The 25,405-nt window shown below is 42.0% G+C and overlaps 2 protein-coding genes across 10 annotated transcripts in view; one reads left to right on the top strand and one right to left on the bottom strand.

Moving 5' to 3' along the window:
• MYO9B (myosin IXB) overlaps window positions 1-16,744 on the bottom strand; it is a 41,867-nt gene extending 25,123 nt beyond the window's left edge. For all 9 annotated transcript variants that reach the window (XR_015774624.1, XM_014259963.2, XM_014259964.2 and 6 more), the window contains exons 1-4: window positions 16,678-16,744; window positions 11,254-11,362; window positions 7,810-8,701; window positions 701-795 (exon numbers count right to left, since the gene is read on the bottom strand). Coding sequence is in view for 8 of the 9 variants with exons in the window: in XM_014259963.2 (XP_014115438.2) it covers window positions 701-795; window positions 7,810-8,646 (932 nt within the window). In the remaining variant the exon portion in view is untranslated. The remainder of the gene's footprint in view (window positions 1-700; window positions 796-7,809; window positions 8,702-11,253; window positions 11,363-16,677) is intronic.
• Window positions 16,745-17,772: 1,028 nt separating this feature from the next.
• HAUS8 (HAUS augmin like complex subunit 8) lies at window positions 17,773-24,732 on the top strand. Its single transcript, XM_014259935.2, has 10 exons — window positions 17,773-17,915; window positions 18,057-18,160; window positions 18,387-18,480; window positions 19,292-19,405; window positions 19,791-19,876; window positions 20,499-20,570; window positions 21,094-21,252; window positions 22,105-22,246; window positions 23,266-23,407; window positions 24,118-24,732. The coding sequence occupies exons 1-10, from the start codon at window positions 17,855-17,857 to the stop codon at window positions 24,236-24,238; spliced, it is 1,095 nt and encodes a 364-aa protein (XP_014115410.2). The 5' UTR covers window positions 17,773-17,854; the 3' UTR covers window positions 24,239-24,732.
• The last annotated feature ends 673 nt before the right edge of the window (window positions 24,733-25,405 follow it).

Here is a 25,405-nt window from a genome sequence, read left to right as displayed (position 1 = left end):
AGGCTGAAGACAAAACAACTGTATTCAAATCGTACCAATCTCCTTAGCTAGTGTGACTGGGTCTGAAAACATGTTAAATTCGTTCAGAATAACACTCAAGGCACACGTGGCACCGAGTTCCCAGTCACTCACGTTATTGCAAATGAGAAGAAATCCAAAGAAAAGGAACACTGGAGCATAAAGGTCAGGGATTGCTCATGACACTCCACACAGTCTCTCAGAACCAGCAAATGTAGGCATGAAATAGCTCATGTTTTAAGACCTTCAGATATAAACATACACATTTGATTAAGTAATTTTATGGATTTCTTTATCTCTCTAACTCATGTTTAAATTGTTTCTCTAAAATGGCTTCCTCAAATATATTTTTCACTTCTCTCCACTCCTCTTAAAAATTCAGATGTTGGTTTTAAATGCAAAATGGAGGGGGCAGGGTGTGTTATGCAAAAGCTTTCATTTAGCATGAAGGTAAAGATACAGCAGCAGATTCTTAACCTGAGCCAGCTGTACAGCAAAATCAGAATATTGTGCATCACCTCACAATTCCACAAAGCTCAGTTTACAGAATTTTGAACTCCTCAGCACCAAGCTGTTCTCATATGAGCAGAGCTTCAACAAGGCAGCATTTCATGTACAACAGAGGCTTCCCAGTCCCTAAAAGCACAGAGATCACCCCAGAATCAGCTCACCCTGTACTTACCCCCGGACAATACCATTCTCTAAATAGTTGACTTGAATGAACTTCCCAAAACGACTGGAGTTATTGTTATGTGCTGTTTTTGCATTTCCAAATGCCTGCAATAAAGCAAAATGAGTTAATTTTCAATCAAACTAAATACGTCAACACACAGCTTCCCAAGCTCTTCTGTTCATTGTTCAGATTCCTGTTGGCTTCCAGAATAAATCGGAATACTGGGGGAACTGCAGCACACAAACACCAAAAAGGCAGCCTAGGAAACCCTCATGTTCCTCACAGAATTATATGTATTTATTATTTTACCTATGCAGTAATATTTGTGGAACTGAGGGAAGGGAATAACACTGTTAGATATTTCCAGGAGTACAGGACAGGTAACCACAGGTAGAGAGTGCAAAACAGCCTCATTCAATAACAATTAGGACCTCAGAGAAGACATTCAGCAAAGTGAAGACAGCCCAACCACCATGAAATCAACTCTTCCATACAAAAGTCACAAACCACATCCTATTCTTCCATTAATTGCTACCACTGAATAAAATTCACGTTAAGCACAACATTTCTTCAAGAGAGACAGAATATTAATATCTTATTTATAAAGCTAGCCCAGGAATTTTCAAAGTTGTGCATTCAAAATAACAGGAAAAGGACAAGCAGAAAAATTTCAGTTTACAGAACAGCTCATTGGGCAGCTACTCTGCTACACAACACTGAAAAAGGGAGTTTTATGATGAGGTGTTAGGAAAGAAAAAATACATATGGCACAATCCCTGTGCATCTCTAATTCTTCTATCAGATCATGAATCCCCTGACAGCTGCTAATACACAAAATAACACAAAATCCTCTGCATGAGCCACACTTAAGAACTACAAAGGAAACTTTTTATATGCAAAAGTCCAGTACCATTAGTTATTGGGAACTTCTTTATCAACTCTTAACTATGTGTTCCAAGGGCAAGAGAAATTTGTCACCCCTTCTACCACACAGCATCTAAAGAAGGAAACCTCAGCAAAATGCAATTACTTGCAAAAACACCCCGCTTGAGGCAGACTATCCCAGCATCTCCTGCCTCCTCTTAAAGCTCCAAGCAATGAAGTTCTCCATTAGGAAATCCTCCTCCCTAATACAGAACCCTTGTGAGACGATTTGTGAAAAGATTGCACAGAGCTGTGTGCACACCCAGCCATCCTGCACACAACCAGTTAGGGGGTATTTCCATGGGAAACAGTCATTATTATCTGTATGTTGAAAGTCTTCCCTTCTCTTCTGGTTTTTTCAAAGTACCTTAAGGGTTTCAGCAGTGCTGCAGTGGAACTTTTGGGCCACTAATTCCAGACCAGGTTCTCCAAGCTCTCCCACAAGCAGATTTCCACCACTATCTGCATTCAGAGGATCTGAAAAACTTCCTGTAGACTGGGACAATGTCCATAATTCCTCAAGGAACTGTTATTCCTGACCTAAAGAAATAAGCTCAAGGAGTTTTTTCTGTGCAGAGTAACTGTGCTGCAACTCCAGAAAACTCAACAGGCTTCAGTAGGGAGAGGATTTGTATCCAGAAGTGCTCACAGATGGCTGAGGCTGAGCTCCAGCTTTGGATTTTCCAAGACCACACCACACATGTTACAGTGCCAACAGCACCCCCAACACAGATTTCTCAAAGCAAGCATTGCCCAGCCACCAATATCTCTTTTTTTATTTTATTTATCCACCAATGTATCACCCAGATATGCTTTTTTTTAGAGCCCATTTTGCATGCATATGCATATTAATAGATGCATAAAATCCAGGTCAGCTCCTTGCAGTTGCCAAACCCGCAGTGAAAGTCCTGTGACATCAGCACAGTGAATTGTCAGTAAATCAAACCCCTCTTCCTCTCCAGGACAGCGGCTCAGCTCCTGCTCTCTGCAAAACATCGTCCAACTTCCCATTCTGGGCTTTGGGAAATCTGCTGCAGTGAACTTTGCCAGACTGCAGAGTAATGGACTTGCAAAATGATCCCAGAAAACATTTTATAAAGTTTTCCACCTTCAGCCACCAGTGAACTATCAGTTTACCAGTTATGTCCAAGAAGCCAAACCACAGTACAGCCACATCCGCAACATTTTTTTTATTAATAAATATTTTTGGCATTATAGAGTTAAGGAATCCCATAACTCAGGCTTCCTGAAAACTTTTCTTAGTGATTACTCATGTAAGCAATGAATACAGTTTAAAACTAAAGGCTCTTATGATCTCATGTGTCTGGTATTTAGTCAAAGCAAATTCTTAAAAGCTGATCTAATATTAACAGTTTTTAGGAAAGTTTTCATGTATCGGTTTCCTCAGAAGAGCCTTTAACATCTACAACTTTTTAAAGAACATTCAAGTCAGGTAACATTTTGGGTGGGTATTTTTTTGGTAACACTTAATGACTGTTACCATGTTCTTGAAACTACTTTGAAGAGTACAAAATAAATTCAGAAGATCTGAGGGGACAAGAAAATTTCAGCTAAATATAATTAATCCTTTACATAAGCAAACCCATTCACTGTTTTCCCTTGTGAGTCCATGCAAAGACAAATAAAATCAAAAAACTAAAACTAAATCACTCCAATGCACAACACCAGCTGTATAAAATAGGGCGAGTCAAAAATAGCAGAGCAATGGCAGCAGGAATCAGAGTTGGGATAACCAATCCTGGGAGGCAGGATTCAACCCATCCACTTATCTTGGAATGCATGAGGCAGAAACTGGAGCCTGCCACTTAAAACTCTTGCAACAGGGATAAATATAAAAGTATGCAGGAAATCACCAAATTCTCCTTTTATTTGTTAAAAAAAGCCCAACAAAACCCCAACACCACACACACATACTCCCAGCATATACCTCAAGAACACAACAAAAATCTCATTTAAGTGTTTCATAAAAATAGCCAAAATCTGAAAAAGCTATTGGGATTTTCATGTAAACCACTCCACTCCATGGCAGAACCACCACTGCACAGAGACCCGGCTTCAAATGTGCCAAAGGACAGGAGAGCCTCAAATTCCACATCCTAGCAGAGGAAATGACTCCTTCAGAGATGAACTTGGTTTAACAGTGGTCCTTACAACCATGCTGTGAAATATCCACTCACCAACAGGAAATTGCAGCCTTCAGGGTAATTCTGCAACTCCTCCTGCTCGGGGATGTCCTGGGAACTCCAAGCAATCCCCGTGGCAGGACTGAATGAAGAACAAGATGATTTTTCCCCAAGAGTTGTGTGCAGCAAGGAAAAGCAGGCAACATCACATTTCTACCAGAAAAACCAGTGCCATGCAAGCAAATAGAAAAAGGAAGCTCCATTTCTCCTTTGATCACAATTCTTAAGCAAACCCATGCAGATAATGGCCTCAAAATAAGCACTTTCCCTGGAATAGAACAGGCTACACCCACGAAGTGCATGAGCAGGCTTTGATGGCAAATAGAAATGAAAACCAGAGCTGAAGCTCCACTGAACTTCAGCCCATCTCATCCCAAAGCCACGAGCACAGCGGGCCTGGCACGAGGGAAACAGAGCTGACAGCAAATTGCTCTGCTCTTCTCCACAGAATTGCAAAGCACAAAACTTGATATAATTATATTTTAAAAGTTTTTAAATATGGCGAGTTCTAGAAAATCTGATCCCCCTCCTGACTGTGCTGTCAATAATAATTCTTCTTTAGAAGACCAATTAATAAAAGCTTCCTGTTGGAATTTCCATTTTATTTGGCCATAATTCTTTCCAAAGACTGGCTCAGCATCGTTGAGAAATCAAGAACACATCCAAATGGGAATAAGCAATGATTTTCAAAATAACACATGAAGAATTATGGCACCCCAAATATCTTCATCTGTCCCAACTCTCCTCACCTCCCATTTCAGAGGGAAATGAACTTTCAGCACACTCCAAAAGTAACTGAAATTCTGTAATAAACAGGGGACACTGAGGGTTACAATTTAACAACAGACAGAAAGCCAAGGGGAGTTCTGCTGCCAGAAAACAAAGCTCCCATTCCTCCTCTTCTCTCACCAAATGCTCCCATCCCCTAACTCAATTTTCTGCCACTTCACTAACTGGCTTGAAGAATAAATTCAGTTTCCAAAATAAACTCAGAGTCTTAGATAGCATGCTGTGCATTTTGTATCTGAAACATGCAGTTAAGCCATTTTTCCTTGATGAAAGGAAAATATAAATTTATTGGAAACTTCTTCAGTGTGTATGGAAAGGTTTAATTGTCTTGTTTGAGACTATAAAATAAACAAAGGTTTGATTCATTATTCTCTATTTGACCCAAACAGTTCCCCAAGGTTTGATTCACTATTCAAAATTTGACTTAAATAGTTCCCATGTGTAAATTCCTTCTTAGGATTTCAATCATAAGTAACTTGAACTTAGTCAATACAAGAAGGCAAAGCTTCAAGTCAGGAAACTATATTTTAATTACTAAATTTAGAAAAGGTTAAAAAAAGTCAGGAGTATCTTAAAAAAGAACTTATATTTATCTTCCCACCAGTTTTAAAGAAACTGCTCTTCACTAGAGATGATCTCCTTTCGCTTGCAGATACAATTAAAACAAAAAAAGAAAACAACAAACCACAATCTGAGAGCAATTGTGCTCTCAGATATTTCCTTCATATACAGGAAAGGCAACTGAATGTCCATGAACTGTTGAAGACCAGCACAAAGCTCAGCTTTAAGCACCACTGTCCATGAAAGCAGCCTCCCTTCCTGATACTTTTTCTCTGGAAAGCTGCAAGCAGTGCCAAACATAGTCAGAATTATTGCAAATTATCTCCCCTGCAAGGAATATTTTAAACAGCTCAAACGGATGCAGGGACAGAGCAGGAAGCGTCTGAGGCTCAGAGCTGCCCCATGACCACTCTCCTCTCACAGCCCATGTGACAGCAGTTGTGATGATCTCATGGTTAATTTTCAGCTACACTGTCTCAGCATCAGGGCTTTCATCCCTCAGCTGTTTGACAAGGCAACATCAAGCAACATTTAACATCAAATCTTTCATGGTCCAGCTGTATCTCCATTCTTCAGTCTAGAAATTGTAATCAAGGAGCAAAAATATTAACAATAGTTTATCTGTAAACTATTTAGAAATTTGAACTCAGATTAATCAGCCAACTCAAAAATCAGATTCAGTAAGAAAAGTTTCTGATTCCCTAAGCATGAAAAGATAAAATTATAAATCCACCTCCATAACCCTAATTGTGCTCATCCCTCTGTGTGACAAACAGCTGCTTTAAACCCTTGAACTTTTACAGGTCAGCCTACGAACAGCCCCATTTCACTTAGGTAGCAGAAAAATAAGATCACTAAAATGAGGAAGTTCTGACCCAGAATGCAACCCACTTCTACCTCATGGAAGTTTTTAGTCAAGAATGCATTTTCAACTTTGATGAAGATTCATAATAAAACTTGAAAGTTAAACAGGACCTTCTCAAATAGTCTGGGCACACTGCAAAACCATTTGTGTGAAAAATCCCCAGAAACATCCATTTAAGAAAAATTCCCTCATAGCACTTTAGTTCCTGTCAGTAAAAACCCAAAATGAGTCACCACATGCCTTTAGAGGTGACCAGCTCTAAGAGGAGCCTGCAGTCAGTTTAACTTCTACAAAGCAACATAAGCTTTCTGTGCATTCCTCCCCAGGACCAAGAGTTGACTTTTTTTTTTTTTAAATTACGCTTAGTGACTGAAATTGGGAAACATGGAAACTTCACTGTCAGCTGAATCAACTCTAATGCAACTCTAAATAGGATAACTAGATTTCACCTTTTATGTTTTAAGCCTACCTTTTAGATGCACACTGAATTTACATGGATATCTATCCAATTCTGAAAGACTATTTTCTCATTAAAAGTATTACTAAATGCTCAGTGGAAATCTGAAGAAATTGTGGTACTTAAGACAACCAGTCTTAGCACAGAAAAACAGAAATATCTCTTTATGAACATGCCCAGATTTACACAACAGCCTGTGACACCAACAAAGTTCTGAATTTTAGTTCTGAGCCCAGGAATACGTGCATTTGTCACTCAGCAGACAAGCAGGCACACGGGACATTAAATCTCTGCCTGGTTTGACACAGCTTTACCAGGTCTGTAGACGAGGATATGAAACACTTAAATTTATCAAAGGCAGAGAGATCAGCTGATCAAACAGGGCTTTCCACTGCGACCCCTTCCTGTTTTCTGTTTAGAACTGCAAACTTGAACTCCAGCAACCAGCAAGCCTCAATTTTACTTCTTCTTTCAAGCAGCTGAAAGCAACGCAAAAAGAACTTGCATATATTCCTCATTTTTTACAGAAGAGCTTTAAAAAAAGCTTGAACTTTTTTTATGAAGGTGTTACTACATTTGAAACTAAACCTAAAAATTACAGTGGCGGTGTTCAAGCTCTTTGCTGTTGAAGATTTTGTTATGGGTGAGCATTACATCCATCTAGACTTCTAGAGTTTTCCTTTAAGAGAGTAACAGGGTCCATCAGATCACTTCAAGTTTATCCTGACATTACCTAATACAAGGCCAGATGTACCCCCTCCTCACATGTTTAGTTTTGCTTTCTGTTGGAAATACTGTAATAATTAAAAGCCAAAACAGACTCCTACTTTCTCCCCAACTAAAAACGTTGCTCTCTTCCCACAAACAGCTGTAGAAATAACTCCCTCAAAAAGTGAGTTCAGTAAAATGCTCATACACAAAGGCAGGATCTCACCAAGCAGTTGATGTTTCAGTGGAACAATATGAAAAATTTGCTTATGATTTGATTCAAACGCCATCAAAACTTTCAGATGGAAAACACACATACCCTCTGCCCCAGATTATTGGTGTTTAGCGGTGCAAAGTTAAGTCATATACAAATTACAAGCAACAGGAAGTCAAGTGAACATAATAAGGAAAACCAATCAGAAGCAGTTGGGTAACACTTCCAAGCACCAATGCACCCCAGTGACATTTAAACCTGCACCAAGTGACAAGCCTAAACCAGTGACATTTTAAGCTTAAACCAAGTAGGTGACTCAAAAGTAGCATTCAACAGCAGTCATTTTAAGTTTTTAAAAAACAATTTACACAGAAGGCAACTTAAGCATGAATTTACCTCCAGAACTGGTCCAGCTCCCAGAATGGTTCTCTCCACACCACTGGCGTACCCTTTCTGGCTCAGCGCCGTGAGGCAATGAATTAAGAAGTTTGTGCTTTGGGTTTTCCCAGACCCACTTTCACCTGATATAACGATGCACTGATTAACATGTTTTTTAAGCATTGTGTGATAGGCCACATCAGCAATGGCAAAAATATGAGGCTCCAACTTCCCAAGCTGATGGTTCTCATACATCTTCACATACTTGGGGTTATAAATGGGCAGGAACTTGAAGGGGTTAATTGCGATCAGGATACTTCCCGCGTAAGTGTAGATTCTGTGCTTTAGGAAGCGGCACTTGAGATTCTCCAGGAGCGTTGTCTCCGTCAGGTTGGGCAGATTGCAAAGGTCATCAAAGTCCTCCTGGTGCCAGGGCAGAAAACCCCTCTCCACCAAGCGCCGAGCATCCGTCTCCTCAGAGAGCAGCTGCATCTGCACGTACTTGATGGTGCCATCAGTGTTCCTTTCCTGCAGGAGGAAGTAGTACCCATCCTTCTGTGGGTGCTCGTCCTGAGCACGGCGAGGCCAAAGCAAAACCCTGTGCACAGGAGAATCATTTATGTCAAGTACCCATTCTTCTCCACCTGATTCTTTCACCTCCACGAGCACATAATGTTTGGAGACATCCAAGTTTAAGATATTAATCACATCCTTGATGACATCTGATGACGTGCTGTCCTTGGTTGCTGTCACTTTGCAGCAGGGAGCACTTTCTGTTGAGAGTTGGGGGTAAATATGAAGATTATACGCTGCCTTTGCCTGGCAAACTGCACTGTCAGCATCTTTTAAACTCATTCTGTCCCAGATGGGCTTCAGTCTTGCCCCCTGCTCAATATGCAGTGCCCATTGTCTGAAAAAAAAAAAAGAAAAATTAAAAAAAATCGGGTGTTAAAAAGCAGTCACAACAGGTATTAGGGCAAGGTGTTGTTCTCTGCAGGATGAGAATACAGTTATTACATAGTGTATTTGTTTTTTAATAATTTACTATCAATGATATTATTTCTAACAGCCTATTTAGGATATCCTGTGGAGAGCTGCCACAGGACCCGGCCTCCTTTCACTTTTCCTTCTATTCCCATGCCATCCCTTCCTCCCTGTCATGGCACACAAAAATTCATACAGCCAAAGAAGAACAAACCAGGATCAATGTCCAAAATAAAACTTGAACTGGTCCACATAAACATTTATCCACCCTCCCACAGAAACCCTTCCTTAAAGCTGCACCAGAAGCTTGAGGCAGAAACGGGGTTTGGTCACTTTTTAATTCAGCAGTGATGGTTTAGAGTAGCCATGAGCTATGGCAGGGGGATCAGTGCACATAGACACAAGGAGGAAAATGGTTCTGACACTGTGACCCACTTTTTTTCCCCTTTGTTTTCCCTAAGCTTTTTCCATGAGAGGAACAGGATAGGTACAGCATCTACCACACCGAGCTTTCAGGAAGCAGAGCCCCCAGCTGCCTGGAGCAGACACTGCTGTCAGCTCCCTCTAACACATCACAGGGATTTCTTCAACACAGATCATTTACAGAGCCAAGAGACTGCTCTTTCCATTTGAGTGAACCACATCCTTGCTACAGAGGGTTTGAACCTGACTTTTATCTTCCATTTTAGGCAACAAAGTAAAGTCAAGTCTTATTGCAACTACTTTTCAGCAGTAAACAAGATCCTAAATAACCCACTTCATTCACAAGCCTTCATACCCATCACATCAACTCCTTCCTCACTGGGTTCAGGAACCTCATTCACACATCCCCAAAAATCAGACACTGCGATTGCTTTTTCCTCCATTCAGCCTTGGTGCAGGCCAGACACACAACTCCAGCCTATCAACAACCTCAGAAGTCAACCTCTTCCTCACTGCCAAGTTAAAAGTCTCTAGACTCTGTTACCATCTGTGCTGGTGATTTTCCTCTCATCTGCAGTTTGGTGCCCCCAGGTCACCAGGACTAAGTTTGCCCATGTTGCTTTAGCTCCACAGTTCCTTTGCTTCTCAAGGGGTACTGAAAGGAGAAGGATAATGAAGTACCCCTTTGTTTTAGCAGTCTGTAAAACTTCATACTGAGAATAGCAGTTCAATTTTTGTTTCAAGAACAAAGTGTTCTAATTATACACTGACATGCCAAATACATTCAAAAAAAAAGAGGAAAGAGGCAGAGAAATGCCAAAGAAGTTACTTTTTGTCACTAAACAACTGCACAGGAACTTGCACAAGGCCACAGAGAGTAATCATTTCAAATTAAAATCAGTAGAGTTGGAGGCTTTTAACTGCCACTTCCAGTGCAAGTAATGAATCACTTCACAAAACATATGACACAACTGTGGCTCATGAACAGCCTCCAAGGAGGGAGCTGGGCTTTCAGGGACTCTGCACAGACAGCTTACAGCAGACACTGCCACACAAGCTGGATCATTTGTAGTGGCTACTCATCAAAAGGAAGGCTGAATAAGCCACAGATGGCAAGACAAACCACAATACATCTCTGATCAAACTGTATGAACCACCCAAAAATGTTTTTCCTCATTAAATGCCATTCTCTGCTCATTAAGGAGGGCTGGTTCCAAGAACCTGGCCATACAAAAGGCTGGAGCAATGAGTCCAAGTGCCCTCTCCATTTCCTGTAATTATCACTGACCAGTAAAGAAGCCTGAAGCACCTTTGAAGTAATTAAGCAAGTATTAAGCATTCTTAATATATAAAAGCTCAAACCCTGGCACGAAGTTGAATGTACAGCAGACTGCTGCTCATGGGGAAGATCCATCTGAGCATAGACAGAAAAATAGAACATTGACCATTTTCCTCTCCAGTTACTCAGCCAGTTAAAGGGACACAGCCTTTTGCAGACTTCCTTTTTTCACCCCCCACCGATTAGTTTCAGACACACAGTCTGCTGAGTTAGAGGAAGTCCCCTCAGTAGCATTTTGGCCAAAACAGCTCCCTAAAAACCATTGCACCAGCTTTTTGCCAACACAGAAGAGCTGAACCTCGGTGCTGACCTGTGACTTTATTAACACACATTTCCTAACCTTGTCAGCCACCAAAATTTGGGACATTGCTCAATATCCCAGCTCACACTTTCCAAAGGGGAAATCGGAGTGCAGATGCCACTTCTCTACGAGTGACAAACCCAAGGCCATTAGAGTCAGTAGGGTCTGCTCAGGTGTGTATAACTGGAAAATTCAATTTTTCCGTCTAAGAATGTCCAGATATTGCAGAGGTTTGAGGAAAAACTGCTGGTCTCCTACTACTTGTGATTTTCTTAGAAAGGATATCAAATTTATTTGATAACCATATTGCTCTGAAAGTGACATACCTCTAGCTTCCCACTAAACAATTTTTCAAGCCACAAATTAGAACACAAAAGCAAAAGAGCCTTCACTGGGCAGATTATAAACTGGTTACCTAATGAGTCCCAGTATTCAACTAAGGACAGGTATCTTCAAGCAATTGGAGGATGAGTTCCTAGAGAAGTTGGATTCCTGGCATCAAAGCAAACGTTTTCATGATGGTTCTGAAAGAAAGAAAAGAGTTACTGATAAAGAACATATCATAGAGAGATTGAGAAGGCAGCAAGTGAGCAAGAAGTTAAATCAATTATATAGTTCAGTAACAGAGGAGCAAGAAAACAACTGCTAAACAAATTTCAGCTGAGTTTATTGACATATAAAACTTCAACTTTATCCAAAACCCAATCTATAGAGAGGGATGGAAGGAGAGCTATCCTGAAATAGGTTTGAAAGCATAGCAAGGAATTATTTGAACACGGTATTCTACCACAGCACCACAAGCATGACAGCAAATGCAATCTCCAGAGAAACATAAATTAATATTTTGTTAGGCAGCCATATCACCCTTGTGCTCAGTAGCACCAATACAGCGTCTATAATAAATCCAAATTTCAATTAAGGAGCTAAGGTCAGCAACAACAAGAACAAACTTAAATCTGTTAGAAAATACCCCCCTTACAGCCAAACACTCTGCAAGCTTTGTCTGCGACGAGCACACAGAGGACACTGTTATCAGTGGCAGTCCTTGCACAGGACCTGCAGTTGGGTACAATCACCAGGCTGGAGGACAAAGCCACAACACAAGGCAGAGGCTGGAATTTGCAGCTAAACAAACTCAGGCAAACATAAGACATAAACATCACCAGAAGGTTAAACTGCACTGCAAAAATTTGACACCAATGATGCCTGGTTGCCAAACCTCTTTTTTAGAAAATCAGCCAGGCCCCAGGAACCAAGTTACTTCATAATTAGAAGAGTTAATTAGGTACCACCCTCTTGTTTATGTCAAGAGCAGTCTGAAGAGATTATTGCAATGATTCCTTCTCATTTTATGATCTCAAATTATTTAGACAATTTTTAAGCAACTGAAATATTTATTCAGTGTGATCTGGCTCATCAAGGAAGCACAAGCCTAAATTCAGGTACAGAGAATACTGGAAGTAAAAGGAGAACTACAACAAAGAAGGTAATACTGAAACCATACAGGTCAGCACACAAACCCTGCTGCCCAACCACCACTGCTGGGTTCTGGCTGGAGGTGGAAATTCTGCAGTTACCTCAAGTTCTTTCAATACCCTTTCTTATAACAAATCCCATTTCAATCTACAGAAGAGGGAAAAAAAACCTCTTACTTTTTGCTCAGACAATTTTAGTAACAAAACTAAAAAAAAATCCAATTCTAGATGGTCATTTTAATGGTATTTTGTAAAGGTTTTCTAGACTCCATTAAGCCAATTAATTTTTTAATAGGCATTAAATCTAACTGTGTCCACTTGGTAACAGAGTGGAACTCCAGCAGAGAGCTTCGCCCCAATCAGTGCAGGGTATCTCTTTAGTTTAAATAAGGCCATAATTTGAAGCCACATATTTAGTCAATGAATCATGGTGAAGCTAAAAAGGGAAAGCTACCATTACAGCGAAATTGTTGAGGATGAACTGTATAATATTCTTTGCATTTTCATGTGCATTTCCTCTGCTGCATTCCTCAGAGGGAAAGACTCCAGCTTCTCCCACTGCTCACCAAGCAATTCTCAACACAAAAGTGGAAATCTACCACAGGTATTTGACCTCTGATATTCTTAAACATCAGAACTGTCAGTGACCATTTCCAAAAGAGTCCAATCTGTCTGGTCAAATTGAAAATATTCAGCAATTTCAAAAATATTCAGCTATTACTGACCCTGATTTGCAAAGCAAGGAATTTCCAGCAAATCAGGCAACAGAGACACCTTAAAGTTTCCACAATTAACTGTGCAATTAACAGGTAAGGTAAAGATCCTTGTCCTACCTAGTGTCATAAGGACAAGTGCTGTTAATTGAGCATAATTGATTTTAACTTTTTTTTTTCAGTGTTCCAGGCATTTGTAGATTACTTGAAAATCACTTCAGCTTCTAGTCACACTTAAATGCTTTCCTTGGTTATAAAAAAATCAGCGGGACTAAAGAAGTTTAGATCCTTGGTTTTCTTTAACTAAAAGCTCTTGGATTTTCTGCTCCAAAAGGAGGAGTTTTGAATGGACCACACAAAAATTACAAAACATTTGTTACTACTCTTTGCAATCAACCCTGCAGGGAAGTTGCAGCCCCAGAGTGCTGACAAAGGAGAAGTTGGGCTGCAATGTAGTGTAACACAGGAAAAAGTCAAAGAAATCACTTTTGTTACAGGCAGTTCCTTTTCAGTTACCTGCTCCTGGGACCCTGATCCCAATCCCCACCCTAAACCATCCCTGATGCGGTCTCCACTTCCTCTGAATGACTCAAATGCACAATCTCACCTCAAAACACAAATATCTTAACAGGCTTTACAGTGACGTTAGATGTTATTACCTTATAAAAAGTGTGATGTCACACAGTTACAGATGCATGTGAGAATATGATTCAGAAAATGTGGCCCAGTTGAGGAATCAAGGCAAAGCAACTGAAAGAGGCAGAGGTAAAGAATGCAAGCCAAAAGAATCTTGGGGGACATTCTACAACCTTTTGTAGTCTTCTTAATTTTTTCCTTAACAGCACCGCAGCTATCAACAAAGGAAATAAAAATTTCACTGCTCTAATGTTGCTTTTATGCTGATGAGAAATTTTTTAAAGAAACTTTAGGCTGAACTTCTGTGTGAACAGAATGTACACATGTCAAAAATAGCTTTAAAAACACTTTTATTGTTTAATATCAATGGTCTTTACAGAAAGGGCAGATTTTTCTGGAATCTGCATTGAGTTTCATTTGGTAATCAGAGACACACAGCACAATAAAGCCTTGATAGAAGCAGCCACGCTTAAGTCACTTGATACACCAAGAAAACACAATATTCTACAGACAAAACCTTTGAATTTTCATTTTGTGAAATAAAGACATCCCTAGTCCTTCCTGTTAGAAAAATAAACCCTTATCAGCATCTCAGGCTTTACTTCTCCTTGATATTAGCATAAACAGGCCTTGTTTCTTGGAAATGTGATAAACACCTTCAGCCTTCAAGTTCAAAAAAAAGCACTGAGCCAAAACATTTTGTTGAATCAGAGTCTTTCACTCTTTTCCTTAACTGTTGAGATAGCCAATACTGTTGCATTTTTTAGAAATTCTTCCTTTTTAAATGCCTAGGGTATGCAAAGCCTGCCCTTCGACCTTCTAGCTGAGGAAAGGCCATATTTAGCCTCAGTGTGTGTGTGAGTCAAACATGCTATTCACACACAGGATTATTCAAGAGGTCAAATGTTTGAATCACTATGGGTCAGAAAACTGTCTGCACAGAGTATTCCTTGCTAGGTGAACCTAGTTTAAATCTTTCATCAGCTGCATTTACTCCTTCTAAATTATTCAGTTCCATGGGCGTTTTGGGTTCCACAGAAAAGTCCAGACCTGGGAGTCTTCCCGCTGGGAATGGACAGTTTGTACAGGCAGTTGTCACTGCAGGAGCTGCAACATTCAACTTGTGAAAAAGCTTTTTGTTGAGACAAATGTTCAAGCACAGTAACAAAAAAAAACCACGAAAAACAAAAACCAACCAAAAAACCCCACAAAAAACCCACAAAAACCCCACCAAAACAAAAAAAACAAGACCCAAACTGTACAGCTCTACAAAATACTTTGCATTACTCAGTAACTCCCGAGTTTTATGTGAATAAGTAAGGATTAAAGATTGAGGAAGTGGCCTCAGATGCATCATCCTAAAAAGCTCAGTGTTATTTGACTTCAGATGTAGGGCAGGCAGAGAACCCCATAGCAGGGCAAAGACAAAAAAAGCCGAGATGAGCTCTTTTCTAAAAAAAGCCCCAATGAATCTTGGAGCTAATATGAATACACATTAAAATACACATACTGCCCAAGCTGCTTCCCCTACATTAAATGGATTTGTTCCTGACCAGATTCTGAGTTAAAGACACCCAGGGCTCACTAAAACTTGCTGGGTGTGACACCAGCATCCTAAACCGGAATGCAAGGTTACCCCACGCTGTTACTTTAGGGCAAGTCCTTCAGCCGTGGATTCCAGCTAACAGGCCTGAAATCAAAGAGCTCCTAATTACCCATGACAAACTTATTTGCAAACAGCTTGGCAGACGAACAGCCTGGCAGACGCACCGATACCGATCCACCTCTAGGAGTACCGTGGGAGGATGCTGATGACATCTTTGAAAGGATAATCACATCTGCCAGGAGCTTGAGATCATCTCCAGCCCTTTGCTCCACTGCCACCCATTTCCAGAAGGTGAAATCAAAGAATGCTGAGCTCATTTGCATCCAAAGTGCTTCTCGCTTTCCACAAACACGAATTGCAAATAAAGCCGGGCATGAATTTTGCCAAAATACTTACAGAGTAACAGAAAACAAAGCTAAAATGATACCGGGAATTCATCTTCCACCAGGATCACACATACCTGTACCAGACCTAAGGCTAGAATTGTCATGAGTCAGGACAGTAGTCTGATACTTTTAGTCTAGAAACATGTAACAAAGGATGTTCCTAGCTTGCAAAAGTTTTACTTCCCAGAGATTGCAACACCAAGCTTGCCAAAAAGACAGAGCACTATCGACATCCACACAGCAAGAGGCATGATTCAACCGGGCAACGACAGTCATCACGATAAAACACTCCCTCAGCACAGCAGCAGCACCAGCTGTCAAGAGGTGTGCAAAAATAACACAAAGAACCCTGAGAATTTTAACGAATTCTTTGAAAGATCGTGAGATATTTCTCTGAAAGATTACAGGCTGTTCATACCGAGAGTCAGAAACATCACACGAGAAAGCAGAACACTGTGTGGCTGAAATATCACAAGCAGGAGATGAAAAACCCAGGAGCTAGAAGTAACAATTTCAGGCTCTGCCCGAGAGATGGGAGGCACAGCCGGGAGTCAGACACTTCCCTTCCCTGGGCACCTCCAGCTCCTCGGGCACAGCTGACACAAAGTCAGCAGCATCTGCCCGCACCCGGCACAGCCCCGGAGCCGGGCCCTGCCCTGGCCCCGAGCACACCCGAGCTCCTGCGGGCGTCCCGGGGAACCGCTCCGGCCCCGAGCTCCTGAGGGCGGCGGCGGAGCCCCGCAGCTGCCCCGGCCTGGAACTGATTTTTAGACACCCCCTCAGAGCCGACCGTCCCACGCTCCCTCACATCTGCCCCGAGGCACCGACCCTCACAGATCCCCTCAGAGCCGACCCCCACCCAGCCCCTCAGAAATGCCCCGGCCGCCCCACAGCACTCGGTGCGAGACCCGGTCCTGCGAGGCACCGCCACCACAGCACTGAGTAGCCCATAGCGAAGGAGCAAGAGGCAGGGGGAGCGGGAACGATGTGGAGCAGGGGGAAGAGGAGCGCGGGGCCCGTTACCTGCGCCGGTGTCGAAGCGCGGCCGCCCGGCCCCGCCGCCGCCACAGGCCCCGCGCGCGCCACTTCCGGGTGGGGGGGGCCGGGGCGCGCCCATTCAGCGCCGCGCTCGCCCCGCGCATGCGCTGGGCCGGGGCGGGGGCGCGGAGCGGCGCCCACGGGCTGGGGGGAATGGAGGGGATGCGGCGGGCGGGGCTCGGGGGAACGCGGGTTCGAGCCCCGAGCCCGCTTCTCGCCCCCGCCGCGGCAGCCAGGTGCTGTCTGTCTGTCTGTCTGTATGTCTGTTTGAGGTAGCGGGGGTGGAGTCCTGTGAAAACCAAAGAACCCCGGTGCCGTGCCTGGCCCGGAGTGTTGCCGCCCACCGCTGTGAGGGCTTCCGCTGCGGCGGTGGTGGGGTGGTTGGTGCTCGGTCTGTCACAGCACTGGGGCACAGTGGTTCACAGAATCAAAGATGTTTGCCAAGGCAGGGTCACCTGGAGCAGGTGACACAGGAAAGTGTCCAGGTGGGTTTGGGATGTCTCCAGAGAGGGAGACTCCACATCCTCCCTGGGCAGATGTTCCATTGCTCTAGCGCCCTCAATGTAAAGAAGTTCTTCCTCATGTTGAGGTGTTTGTCTTGCATTTAATTTTCTGTCCATTACTCCTCGTCCTGTCACTGGCCACGGCTGAGCAGTGGCACCATCATCTGGACACCCCTTGGAGATATTTGTATATTTATATAGGATTGATGGAATCCTCTCTCAGACTTCTCTTCTCTGGACTAACCAGGCCCAGCTCCCACAGCCTCTCCTCATCACAGAGATGCTCCAGACTCATCATCTTTGTGGCTTCCGCTGGATCCTCTCCAGTAGCTCCTTGTCTTTCTTGTACTGAGGAGCCCAGAACAGACTTCACTAGCTGAAGCTACCTCCCACCAAAGGCCTGAGGCCAGGAGCACCTTTAGGGCCAGCCGTACCGCAGGAGTTGCCAGACCTTCCTTTATTACTTTATTTAAAAGGCAGCGCAGCCCCGGGCTCCTTTCATTCCTCCGCGCCGCCAGGGGGCGCGCTGCCACCCCTCACCGCTCCCTCCTCGGCGCGCGCATGCGCGGTGATTCAAACGCGATGGCGGCTGGGGCGGCTCGGGGCTGAGGGGAGTGATCGCCGCCCGGCCCCTCGCCCCCCGCCGCTGCTTCGGCACCATGTCCTCGGAGGGCAGCGACATGGCGGCGGGCGGACAAACGCCTAAAGCTAAGCGGAAAGGTAGCGTGGGGTGAGGGCTGACCCGCGCTAGCTGAGGCGGGAGCCCGGCCCGGCCCGGCCCGGCCCGGCCGAGGGGGGATCCGACCTGAGGCGGAAAGCCCCGCACTGGGCCCGGCTGAGCTCTCTTTTCTCCTCTTTCAGGAGGAAGAGTCGTGCAGTCTCGCTACCTGCACTTCGATAAGAAAGACAGACAGAAAGTGCCGAGACTGCCGAGTTCAGGCGTCGCTCAGCGAAAGGCAGAAAAGGTGTGAGGGACAGCTTCGACAAGTGGCAGCGAGACCTGGGAGAAAACCGCCTCTGCTGGGGTTATGAGGGAGTTGGGATGTGTTACTTGGTAGGAGCTTGGGACTGTCCTCGGGTGACTTCCAAAGTATCAAGGTGCCCTGGGATTTAGTTGTTTGTTGTCAGCGTTTAAGTTAAAGGTAAGAGATTGCTATCTATGTTCTGTCTTAGCTGTTTCTTTCTCTTCAGGATGCTTCGTCAAGTTCTTCATCAAATACTTCTCTGCCATCTACTAGAACTAAAGCAAGATCAGATCTCTCTCAGAAACACAAAACTAATGCTGGTAGGTTTTACCAATGCTTAAAAGCTATTCTTTTGTATTTCCAGCCTATGAAACTCTTAACATCTCTAAGATATTGATATTTTGTATTACTTGCATCACTGTCAGTTATTATTTGTATGCAAAGGAAATCAAGAAACTTGTTGTGAGATTAAGACAAATCAGGTCCTGCCTCTGGAATTGAGTGATTTGGTCTTTTCTGCCTTCTGCACAAGGTTTTGTATGGTTCTTTTCCTATTCCCTCACCATTATTGTGTGTTTTTTTTAATTTAATCTTTCTGTTAAACCAAAATCTCTACGTGCAAAACCGTCCATTTTTATTTTTTTTGTTATTACCAATGATTCCTGTCTGGCATTATTGACAGTCCTTGGTTGTCTCCACAGATATCCAGTTATTGAGATAAATTATTCCCTTGTTTTCTGTGAATTGGAACCTCAAAGGCTCTCACTTTATGGGTTTGTTAGAGAGTCGGCTTTAGTCATAATCATTTTCCATTCTGGCTGCAATTCCAGTTGGTAACTTTCTTTGGAGGTTCAAGAAGAATAAGGTTTTAAGACTGTTCATTAGAAAATAGATGCTCATTAGACATTCCTGGGAAGAGAGAGTGTTTCTGATAAGCTCAAGAGGGGCCTTGTCCAGGTGCAGTTCTAGACCGAGGCCTAAGGAGCATTTCTCAGGTCATAGCGGGGTGTGAGTGGGGCTATGAACCAGATCAGCTTCCCTGGGCCTCTACAGCTTTGAATTGTGAACTTCTGCTGAACCTAATTCTTTTGGTTCTAATTCTTCTAGTCTGATAACAGCTTCTTTCTACAGGTGTTGATCACAGCTTATTAAATCAGAGTGGTTTTGAGAAGGGTGACTTGCAGTCCACTTTATTAGATGAAGAAAAAATGAAGCTACCAGACCTTGATATTTCTGCTATTAATGGTAAATTTTCATTTGTACACAATTTCTGGTAGTTTTTTTATTATTATTATTTTTTTTAATGTATGTGCTGAAACTTGGGGATAAGAAATCATTGTATTCTTGTATATTCACAGAAGAATTTTAAGCAGAGGTACTAAGACCTCTGGAGTTTAAATTAACTTCTCGATTTGTAGTATCTTTTGGGTGCTCTGTTTTGTTTAAAGTCAAAAAGTAAAGAGTAAAATGAAAAATTAAAGAATAAAGTACTCTTGAGTCTTTGCCCTATAATAGTGGGTGTCAGACCTTCTGAAAAGTAGACCACATTTATTTGTCCCTTAAAGCTAAATGCCCACGTTATCAACAGACCTTGACAGAAGAGCATACTAACTTTGTTGTTGTGGTGCAGATAAAAGTGACCCCAAGAAGAGTTCTTGTTCAGAATCTGCTTCAGAAGGAGATTCAGAGATAAAGAAAAGCAGAGCGACTGATGAGGTGAGTCTCACTGCTTACATTGGAAAGGATATTTATGTTGAAATTAAGATTTTCTGTTTAATCTGGATTGCAGCTGAGCTCCTGGGAGGGTCTAAGGCCTCCTTGCAGAAATCAGTTCTACTGCTGGCAGTGTTTGGTGTGTTGATCAAATATCTGCACACTGACCAGAGCTTTCCTTCCATTTCTTGTGGTAAAGAATCTGTTCCAGTTATTGCATCTCCTCAGGTGGATTCTTCTTGCATTCCTGCCCTTTCTCTTTAATTACATCACATTATCTTTAAATATTTTCTGGCATTTTTGTTCTGAGAACTAACACTGATTCAATTTAATATAAAGTGCTCTATTTGGGGATTTCATTCTGTGTAGCACCAGAACTTCTAATTCTCTACCAGAATTATGAAAATCTGCTGAAAATGGTATAAAAGGTGGTGGAACAAAGAGATGCATTTACTTAACATGAGTGTTTAAAAAACAAACTTCTCTCATTGAGTTGCCTCTTGGCAGTGATGATTCCGGGCACAAATTGAACTATTGGTAATTAACTTGGTAATTAATTTGACCACTGAAAAAACGATTGTTTAAATACCAAACTTGATGTAGAATATTATTTTCTTTTCTGAAGGAAACTGCTTCTCGTGATCTGATGGCAGAGCTGGAATCTGAGACACTACTTTTAACTTTCCTAAGAATAAAGGTAAGAGTTAGTCAAGCATGGTGTTTCAGATAGAACTTGATACTGAGGAATTGTTTAATTTCTTAAATACTTCCTGACCTGTAAAAGTTAGATTTTTGTGACTGTATATATTTATTATTTGTAAAACCATAAGGCTTGCTATGAAAACTCTTAGAGTGGATTCAGTGGCAGTTTATTAAGCTGGTGCTGGTTCTTAGGAATTAGGGGGATGCAGAAGTTTAAATGGAAAAACGTTTAAAGGGAAAACTTAAAAAAACATTTTAGGGGGACTAAAAGCTTTGAGTCTATCTGGAGTTGAAGGTTGTGTCAGTGACTTTTTTCCCTCAGTGCTGTTAGTTTGTGTATTTTCCTTTACAAAAATAAGCACGGGTGGGGCAAGAGTCTTGAGTCTTTAACTCTGATTGTCTGTGCTTACTGTGTGAGGTCTCCTGGTCTGGTCTGAGGCTTGCATTTCTTTATTCAGAATATGTTAGTTGCTCAGATGTAGCATTGCTTTAATTGTGAATCATTTTGGATGTAATAGGCAGAAAAAAGGGTTGCCAAGATGGAGGAAAAAGCTGAAAAAAATTTATTAATGTTGTGTGAAGAAAAGCAGAGACAACAGGAGAAGCTCTGGGAGCTGAAACGTGAAATTCTGCTTGAGGAGAGAGAGCAGAAGCTCAATGAAACATTAGACAAACAGGTAGGTTTTAATAGGATTAATGTTTCTCTGATTGTTACACAAACTCATTTATGAAGTAGTCCTTTATGCAGGGAAGATTCCTCTGCTTCTGTGGCCTGCAGGGATATAATTTTATGCATTCTAAAGAAAATAAATAACTCGTTCCTGTTGAGGCCTGCAGCACCTGAGCAGGTGCCTTTGTCACTGTTGAGTTGCCCCTCATGGACAACTCAGGGGCAGGGAGGAGAAGCAAGAGGCAAGGGCAGGGATTGCAGTGGCTGCCAGGACAGGGTCTGGGTGATGCCCAGGAGGTGAAAGTACCCAAAACCTTGTGTACATCCTGCCCTTAGGCAGCTCCAGTTATGGTTTGAGCTGAGATGCCACCCCTTAGAGAGAAGTGAACATCTTCTGTTGTTTGTCTTGTTTGTATGTGTTAGCCACAAGTAGTTCTGGCCTAATTGTAAGAAGACAGGTTTGTAATGAATAATTAGTGTTTGAATAATGAATTTTCAAAACTGAATCTCTTTGCTTTTTTAACAAATACACATTGTTTTTGTTGGCAAAACAGCAAGGCTGTTGGAGAACACACTTGTTAATTACAGTCAAAGGATCTGATGTAAAACCCTTTGCTGGCTATGTCACCAATATCTCTGAGCTACAGAAACAAAGGAACTGGTACTGAGGACGTAGAGGAAAACATAATAAACAGTTTGATAGGATTATTGTACCACTGACTTCTTGAATTCCTCTGACAATAAGCATTTCAGAGTGGTATTTGGTTTTATCATAAAGTATTTTTTTGTAGTGAGCCAGGTGTGTAATTACAGAAGATGTGCTTTTGGAGGAGTGTTGTTCAGTGTGTGTCTCTTTCAGATAGAAGTGCTGTCTCCCCTCGTTGCTGTCTGTGAACAGTTTAAAGAGCAATACAAAAGCTTTGCAGCTTCCCTGGATGCTACGAGACATGAATTACCCATAAAGAACATTCACATAGAAGGAGATAAGCAAACCTACCTTGGTATGAAAATTTGATTTGCCAAATTTGCTTTCAGTTATAATGGGATTTTGTTAAAAAAAGCTTCTCACATAGTGCTGCATCTGCTTATGGCCACTGGAGGAACTTCATGAGCTCCGAGAGCCTGTGTGGACACTGGGCTGCAGCAATAATCACACGTTGTGCTGTGTGTAATACTTACTTCTGTTTAACCACTTAACTACAGTTTTTTATCTTGCAGCAGGGAAGAAATTAACTTTTAAAGTTAGTTCAGTCTTCATATACACCTTTTTAAGTAGGTTTATATATATTCAAACTGTATTCATGGCATTTTTCCCCCTTTCTTTTTCCTGCTGTGTAAACAAGTTGTAGGAATGTTGTGATCTTTCTGTGTTTGAGGGACAGAATCACCTGGGCAGACCTGCTCAAGTTTCTTGCAGAACTGGAACTTAAATGCTATTTTGTGCTGTCTTGAATCAGAGAATATTTAATAAATCAGTACATACATTTGGTATTGAAGTCTGGAGAAAAGGTTACGTTTTTAAACTGCTGGTCTACAACAAACAAGATTTCTAAATAATTTACAGTAATCTTGCACTTTAAGATAAATGCAAAACATTTATTGAAGAACTTAGAATTCTTGTAAGAAGACTAGAAAGGAATAGGTCAATTTTTATTGTTTGTGAATGTTGAAGGAAATGACTGAATAAATTTCTTGGAGGGGATACCTGCCAACAGTAACACATGAAACTGGCCAGGGAATTTTGGGTGTCTAAAACTTGTTTTTTCTCTTGCATTTTTCTTAAAAATCTTTGACATACTCTAAATGAGAACTTGACGAGCAATTTTAATAGCCTGTTTCTGGTGCTAGTCACAACAGTGAAAAATAATTTGGCTTTCACAGTTTCATGGTGTTTTTGTGAAAGCTGAACAATGTTTTTTTGTCATCTAGTTCACCTGTCTTTGGGTTACTCCAGCTGTTAATATCTTGTGTTAAGTGGTGCCACTCTCATTTTTAATACATTTAACTTCTCATCTTCCAGATGAACTGAGAAAGCAGTTAATGATCACACAGGAGCTTCTGACAGATGTTATGCCAAACCACTCAGGTGATAGTGCAAAAGCACTGAATGCACTGAAAGAGCTTAAAGTAGTGTCTCAGGAGCTGAGTGAAGGGCTTCAAAGGTAATCACAACTAGTTGGTGGAAAGACTTGTTGATAACATATTCAGAGGAAAATCTGTACTCAGACTGGAGAAGGGTTAACTGAGGGTTTGGTAGCACTAAGTGTAATTCTCTTTGTAGCAGTTATCTGTATTTCTGTCCCTGCCCTGCCTCCAGTCACAGTAGGATGTTTGGGGTTGGATTTGTACTCCAGGTGAGCCAATTGAGTGTGCTGTTCTCTGCCACTTCAGCTTCACTGAGCAAGAACAGACTTTAGTTTAGGTATGTAGGAGTGGAGAAACCCAGGAAACAGAAAAGTGAGCTGCAAACTGTCTTAAATAACAACCCTGCAAATGTGTTATCCTTGAGAAGGCACAAGGAACACAGAGAAGGGTTTTCTCTTCAACTATTGTGGCAACAAATACAAAGCATCACTGGGAGGATGAGGAAGAGATAAAGCATGACTAATGTCCTTCCCTTCCTTCATTGCTGCAGAAGACATTAGAGTCAAAATCTTTGAAGATTAATAGACCATTAAACCACTCATCTCCCCCTCCTGCAAACTGCCCCATCTGTCCTCCCAGTTATTGATTTTGAGAAGAAAATTCACATTTTACATTTGTTTTCTTCTGGTGGGGCCATAGTAGGAGAAAGATGTCCAGGTATGTAGTCTTTGGGCTAAAGCAGAGTTATTGTCCTTCAGAGTCACTGATCTATTTTCATGTGTTCCAGGAGCTTCACAGATGTGCAGAACCTGTCGTTTGAAGCCAGTAAAGAAGTTTCTCTGCATAACCAGTATTTGTGTGAAGAGAATCATGGAGTAGATGTTGTGAAACGCTGGTATTTCAGCTGAGTTTCTGTATTGTTTTACTACTGGGTAGGTACTAACTCAAAGCCAGAAGACCTTTTATTCTTTTACTTCTTGTATGGACATACAACTTGCCCAGTTTTTCAGTGAAGCCAGCAGCAGGGGTGCTCACTGATAGAGGAATTGGAGAGTTGTTTTGCAGGCTGTCCCACAAGGAGGCATCGCCGCTCGCTTTTAATGGGGATTTCTGTGACAGGTTTTCCACCCCTTTCTGCCTTGACAGTACTGAAAGAGAAGTGATAAAAAGTGCTATTCCTGGCAAATCTGACCTGTGGTAATCTACAGCCTGAGTGTTGGTTGCTCACTGAACAACTTCTGCAGGAACTCTGATTTGTCCCGTATTTCTGGATGTGCTGGGTGGGTACAAAGCACTTGCTTGGAAGGAGCCTGGTCACTTTTAACAAGTGAGAAGTTTTGGTAACTGGTTGCCTAATTGCCTTGTAAATAAATTATTGAAATCACAAATGCTTTTGTATAAACCTGACTCCTCTTTAAGGATTTTATTCTTTTTAATAGTAAAGACTATTTTCCACTGCTCTAGCAGTAGCCTTGAAGTTTGAATATGTTCACTGATCTCCTACAGCAGCTTTTGTTTCCGTCTGGCCTTACTTGGGGCTACTACTGCACAGTCCAGTGATGCCCTTATACACACCAAGTGGTCCCAGTGGTCAGCCATGAGCACCCCAAGTCCTGGGGCCAAAGGATTGGAAATGGGGAAAGAAACCACAAACCTGCTTGCAGAGTGCATGTGCAGTGCTAGGAACATACAAGCCACATCTGGCATGTTTCTTGAACATTCTTTCCTTTTTTTCACATGGAATGCATTTTTTTTCTGGAAGATGTGCTGTAACCTGTATTTTTTAACCTGTGGAACCTTGTTCTGTGATGGTTTTTCACATTTCTATCTTAAGCTGTGTCTATAAGGCTTTTTGGCTTACTCCATAGATACCTGGAGTATTATTCTTGCACTCCTTCAGGTGCTGTTAAGGCTAAAGGTCTATCTAGATTCTTGTCTCCTTTTATTGAAAATTAGGAGTAAAAAAAAAAGTAACTGGATCAGCAGATGTGCCACGCCCATGAAACAAACTTCAGACCCTCCTCGCATGCAATGTCAGTGTCATTTTTTTAGCAGCAGCTTCTCTGTGACCCAGT

This window comes from Pseudopodoces humilis, chromosome 28, assembly GCF_049639895.1.
Source record: "Pseudopodoces humilis isolate 2021_Gansu_Grassland_sample_001 chromosome 28, ASM4963989v1, whole genome shotgun sequence".
In the NCBI taxonomy this organism is placed as follows: domain Eukaryota; kingdom Metazoa; phylum Chordata; class Aves; order Passeriformes; family Paridae; genus Pseudopodoces; species Pseudopodoces humilis.
Note: the sequence above shows the minus strand (reverse complement) of the source record. Positions and strands in the feature narration are given on the sequence as shown.